At 33.1% G+C, this 6,000-nt stretch overlaps 1 protein-coding gene across 4 annotated transcripts in view; it reads right to left on the bottom strand.

Annotated features, from left to right (window-relative positions):
• Nucleotides 1-254: 254 nt before the first annotated feature.
• The window catches only part of LOC132714506 (E3 ubiquitin-protein ligase RNF220-like), a 32,228-nt gene continuing 26,482 nt past the window's right edge, over nt 255-6,000 (bottom strand). For 3 of the 4 annotated variants that reach the window (XM_060697403.1, XM_060697404.1, XM_060697402.1), the window contains 4 exons: nt 5,754-5,806; nt 5,229-5,413; nt 3,015-3,089; nt 255-1,976 (listed from right to left, as the gene is read on the bottom strand). In XM_060697403.1, the coding sequence (XP_060553386.1) occupies nt 1,905-1,976; nt 3,015-3,089; nt 5,229-5,413; nt 5,754-5,806 (385 nt within the window). In that variant the 3' untranslated portion in view covers nt 255-1,904. The remainder of the gene's footprint in view (nt 1,977-3,014; nt 3,090-5,228; nt 5,414-5,753; nt 5,807-6,000) is intronic. The other variant, XR_009623562.1, reaches the window with a different exon arrangement.

Below are 6,000 nucleotides of genomic sequence, written 5' to 3'. Positions count from 1 at the left end.
TATTAAAGGGCCATAACTCTGACAAAAATCACTGAACCGGAAAATGCTGACAATATGCACAACTAGACTTGGTACTGATCATTCCTGTAAAGTTTGGATGAAATTGCACCAGTAGTTTATGAGCAGTAGTCCGGACAAGTTTTGTGACGGACGGACAGACAGACGGACAGACAGACGACGGAGAAGTGATCCCTATATGTCGCCACTACTCCGTAGAGGCGACACAAAAATGTAATGAAAACTAAACTAGTTCATGAATTTCATTCATTTAATATATGTACTAATTTGTATACATTATAACAAACAAAAAAAGAAAACAAATACAAAAACAATCTCTAATATTACATATAATACACAGATCAATTCTATTTGACAAGTCCAAATAACTTAAAACATTAGCCTGAAGGCAACAACATATGCAACCATTAAGACAAGTGCAGACAAAGTTTAACACATTCATGTCATCTGATCATGGTCTGCACTGTTTTCTTTATTTAGTCAAATAAATTTTAAAAAATTTCCCTAAAAATGATGAATGAGTTGGCCCAGTTAGCAGGCTGGACAAGTCTATTTCAGAAATTTAGTGTGGAAAGTGTTATAAGATAAATTATCAAGCACTATAAAATCTATAGAAAAGTGAAATTCTAATGTATTGAAACAACTTAGTATCCAGAATTAAAAACATTTTATTGTCTTTAAAAATAATGCGATATAATTGAGAAAAAGTTAATCAACAAGAATCTGGCCATATATATGCCAAAAATACATTCTTTGTATTACACCTTTAGAAATATAAAACATTCAATGTCTTGTTTCAGTCACAGTAAAAGGAACTCCACTGAGGTCCAATATCCTAAAATAATACATTTTGAAATTCTTTCTTAAATCAACTGGTACATTTAGATTTGAAACCAAGCAATAGATATATAAACATACATAGTATTAAATTGATAATCAATTTAAATGCGATTTTTGGCCTAATTGAGTGAAAAGCGTTGTAACGGTTTTCATTTTTTGGGCCATTTTGCACAACAAAGTTGATTAATTCTGGTCTAGACATACATCTAGTTATACAGAAATCTTGAAAAAATATGTTTGGTCCCTTCACTTCAAAAAACCTCAGTAAAGTCCCTCTAAGACAAGAATTCTAACAAGGAACATTCTTTTTCTGACTTAAGTCAAATATTTTACTTAGAAAAAAGTCAAACGTCTTATTATTTAAAAAAGCCTTCAAAACTTACATGTACATGTACCTTATAAGGAGAATTTTAACAGATAATGTCTTGTTATATTACCACAAGGCATTCTTACACCTTTGCAAAATCCTAAAACATCTTTACTCTGTAAGACGATACTTCATAAACCATTCAACAAGTCTTGAAGAGCGCAGGGTTGTCATTAAGATATTTTCATGAAGGTTTATTTTGAATCTGAGGCAGTTATTTTTGATTTTATCACAACTAACTGTATGTTCTATTTATAGATTTTATTTTTATTTTTAAGACTTAAAAACTTCTGGCAACATTCCAAATTTAAGTTATTAATAGTATCACATGTTACTATTTATAGTAACAGACGTAACATTTTGAAAACTCTTTTTTAGCGCTTTCATGGTATATTTTATCTATTATTTGTCCTGATGAAGATCATGTTTGATCGAAACTAGTAGACTTTGATAAATAATTTCAACCTATTAGGTGGTGATGTGTGGTTTCTCTTTGTCCTCCGCTACCTCTAGTTTGTTTTTATCACACATAATAAAGAGTGTTTTCTTAGGTTGGAGGTGGCCCAAAATGCATTTGAGACAGTCATTTTGGCCTCTTAATGACAACCCTGAGAGCAGTTACTGGTTAAGACAAACCAGATTTGATAACAACACAAATTTAAAAATTATCATAATGTTTTCATAAATAGATTCTGCGTAGATCTGCTGGAGAAGTTATCATGTTACACTGTGGACACAACTTCTTGGCTCCCTGTAATAAACAATAAAACACTTACATTTATACTACTTGTATTATTATCAATTTCATTCAACATAACCAAACTTAGAGGATATTAGGGGCGTCAAGGTACGAAAGCATGCTAACCATTTAAACGGAGACCAGATAACCATGTTAAATGTTTAACCGACTGTAGCTATAAAATCCTTAGATAGTCAACATTAACTTTATTTCTTTATGATAAGACATTTTGTTCGCATTTTCTTGTATTCGAAATGATTGAATATGGAGTGACTATTTTCGGTTATGTTCGTACCGTACTCGATCATATCGGAAAAAAATACATTAAGTGCAACTAAAATACAAACAAATTGTCATATCTTGTTATGAAAAACTAAGGTAATGTTAAGAATCAATTTAAAACTTTTTCTCCTCTTTATCGAATACTAACCTGGGTCACAAGTTACTGAATTTTCGAACCTGTTTTTAGCTAAAAACGGCCCTTACCCCATTTAAACTGATAAATGTGACACAGCTACAGAATATAATCAAACAACTTATCATTATCCACAGGACATAATTAACAGTTAACAAAACCTTTAAATAAGCAGCATAACTTTGATTACCAATAGTTTTTACAATTTGAGAATATTATTTGTAAACTAGAAGGGTTTTTGTCACAATAACATATGTCTCCAAAAACTATGTTAGGTCACTCATGTGAAGTTTCATTGAATGACACCAGTAGCTTGACCTGTGAAAGCCAAACAAGATTTTCTATCTATAGCTCTGACGGTTATTTTGTGCAGCACAGCAGAACATGCCGGCGATTTGCACAACAAGGCATGGTACTGATCACTCCTGTGAAGTTTGGTTGAAATTCAACCAGTAGTTTGACTAGTGAATGCTGTACAAGCTTAATGCGGATGGACAGATAGGGAAGGCAAAAACAATATGTCTCCCAAAAATTTCACTAGACATAATTATACAATGTAGGTAATAGAAATGCTAACCTTCTGTTTTTATCTTACTGCAATAAGAAGTTATCTAATATACATAGCAAATACTAACCATTGTTCTAAGCCAGCATTCTTCACAATGTACATGCCAACACTGAGTGGATGCCACTGGTTTGCTGTACGGCTCCTTAAACAATACAAACATCATCATGTTAACATTAAATGTACAGTTAAACCTGTGAAAAAAGGTCGACCAAGGGAGAGACAAGTACAGGTTTTTACAGACAAGTGGTCTTTCTTTTGAGGTTACTTTATTCCATTTTCATCAATGAATGATTATCAAAGTGGCCTTTAATTGCAGGGTTATCTTTATTCAGAGGTGCTCTTTTAATACAGGTGTGACTGTAATATGCAAACTGCAGCATACAGCACATAAACATTGCATCAGACTTTTAACCCTATGAAAGATAGCAGTAACATTGATTTGCCAATGCCAGAAGTACAGCCTGGTCAGGTAAGCCTTCATAAAAGCAGACCAAACTCTCTATGGTTGCTTGGCCATTCCGTCAGTAGGATAGCATACTCACCTATAATTAGTGCTTGATAGTAAAAGATCCTTGATAATATAAAATTATCTGATTTAACAAAAGTGCCAATTTTTCTTTTTTCAAATCCATGTTACAGTTATAGGCCTTGGAGAGAGTGCTCTCAAAGAAGTGTATAAAATTTAAACTTGTTTCAAATCAAGATGTCAATGAAATATGAAAATTTATCTGAAGTGGTAAACAAACTTTAATGTAAATTCAAAGTCAAAAAAGGGGAATAATTCTGTCAAAATGCTTGATAGAGTTACCTCCTCAAGTCTACAGATTGGATTCATGATGGTGAACAAGTGTGTGAAGTTTCAAAGCCACATGTCAATGGACATTAAAAATATTTGAGGTGGTACACAAACTTTAATATAAATTCTAAGTCAAAAAAAGAGGCATAATTTTGTCAAAATGCTTGATAGAGTTACCTTCTCCTGTCTACAGATTGGATTCATGATGGTGAACAAGTGTGCAAAGTTTCAAAACCATATGTCAATGGACATTGAAAATATTTGAGGTGGTATGCAAACTTTAACATATATTCTAAGTCGTAAAAAGTGGCATAATAATGTCAAAATGCGTGATAGAGTTACCTCCTCCTGTCTAAAGGTTTGGGTCATCATGGTGAACGAGTTTCCAAAGTTTCAAAGACATATGTCAATGAAAATATTTGAGGTGGTACGCAAACTTTAATGCAAATTCTAAAAGAAAAAGGGGCATAATTCTGTTAAAATGCTTGATAGAGTTACCTCCTCGTGTCTACAGGTTGGGGGCATGATGGTGAACAAGTGTGCAAAGTTTCAATGCCATATATCAATGGATTTTGAAAATATTTTAGGTGTTACAAAAACTTTAACGTAAGTGGTAAAGCCAATGCTCGGGTGACTAGGATACCTGTACTTATTTTTATCAAATAGTCGAGCTAAAAATTGAGAAAAGTCAAACAAGTTCTATATTCTCTTAAAGAAGTCAGTTGCACGTAAGGCTGTCAGCAGTTGACACTTTCCAGCTTTACTGGTGCCCCTCTGTACATTATTTAAGGCACAAACAGGCACCTGAGTAGAACCACCGACGTTCCATAAGCTAGCTGTATAGCTTCCTCACATGAAAATTCTGAAGAACCTGGCACGACTACAGCGGTGAGAGACAAGTGGTTTGAAGTCAACGGCCATAACTACTTGGTCACAGACGCCCCACCTTTAACAGTATGAGAGAGTTGAGATGAAAAGTAATACATCCTACATCAACCATGTTGAAAAAGTATTTTGAACTTATATGGTATTAAGTCACCAAAGCACCATTTCAAATATCAATATCTGACCACCTGGATTTATCAGGGATAGTTTTTCTACACAATTTTTCATCTATCATGCCAATAAGATATAAGCAAGGAGTAATATGGTAATAATATTTCATGAATTTGATAAAGATAATCCAAAGATTATATCTTTCCTGCGGACTTTGGTTGCAATTCAAGGGAATCAGAGATATTGTTTATAGAAATGTGAGTACAGACATATCATGAAAAGAGAGTTAACACAGTTGCTCTCCCTTTGAGCATGTTTGGCTTGTTGATATAATGTAGGGCCAAAACTGTCATAATTCATGCAACAGGAAGAAATGCGAGTAAATTTGTTTTCACAATTTCACACCCTTTAGCAAGTTTACCTTGCTGATACAACAAAGGGCCAGAACTCTTGTTCATGAATTCATGCATTTGTACCATATATACTTACCATACAGATAAGACATTTTGGACTGGTTTGTTGTTCGTTTTTCTCCTTCAGTCTACACCTTAATGCTGTAATAATTTGTCCAGCTGAGCCCCCCACTTCCTCCACGGAATCTTTGTCATCATTAGGTTCACATTTTACACGTGATGATGACACACTATCTTCAGGGTTATAAGCACCTTCTATATCTAAATGAAAATAAGCAAAATTGTAATGCATTTAAGCATTATTTCATTTTGTATAATCCAATCCTAACAACAAACCAACTTTACAATATTCTTAAATTATAATTTATTTGTGTTTGTGTGAAACAATCACCAGCATTTAATGGTATTACAATCTTTTTTTTTAACCTGACCTACATACTGACGCCAATTTTTTTGCCTTCCAAAATTAAGCATAAAAATCAGCTGCTCAAAAATTTACATAAAAATCAATGCTGGCTTTAATAAGAAACAGTTGCATTAAATTTTCGATTCCCATTTAAGATCTCGACAGTTCAAATTTTTTTGTAACTACAGTTACTACCTGTATTTGTGAGTCTACTGTGACTTTTCAGACTGGTTGGAGCATCAGCCGTACTGAAAAAAAAAATCAACATACATTAACTAAATGACGTCTGGAGATTTAAAAACAAATTTGATTTCATTCTTTATTGGTATAATTCATTTATTTTCCTTAAAAATACAAGCATGGCTGTCCTGACAAAGCCTCTATTCACAGGAGTGTATAACAAAAACATGTCATACTCTAATATAATAACTTAAAATATATA

The sequence above is a fragment of the Ruditapes philippinarum genome, unplaced genomic scaffold, assembly GCF_026571515.1.
Source record: "Ruditapes philippinarum isolate M1 unplaced genomic scaffold, ASM2657151v2 ctg3982_1_1_1_1, whole genome shotgun sequence".
Lineage (NCBI taxonomy): Eukaryota > Metazoa > Mollusca > Bivalvia > Venerida > Veneridae > Ruditapes > Ruditapes philippinarum.
This window is presented reverse-complemented; position numbering and strand designations above follow the sequence as displayed.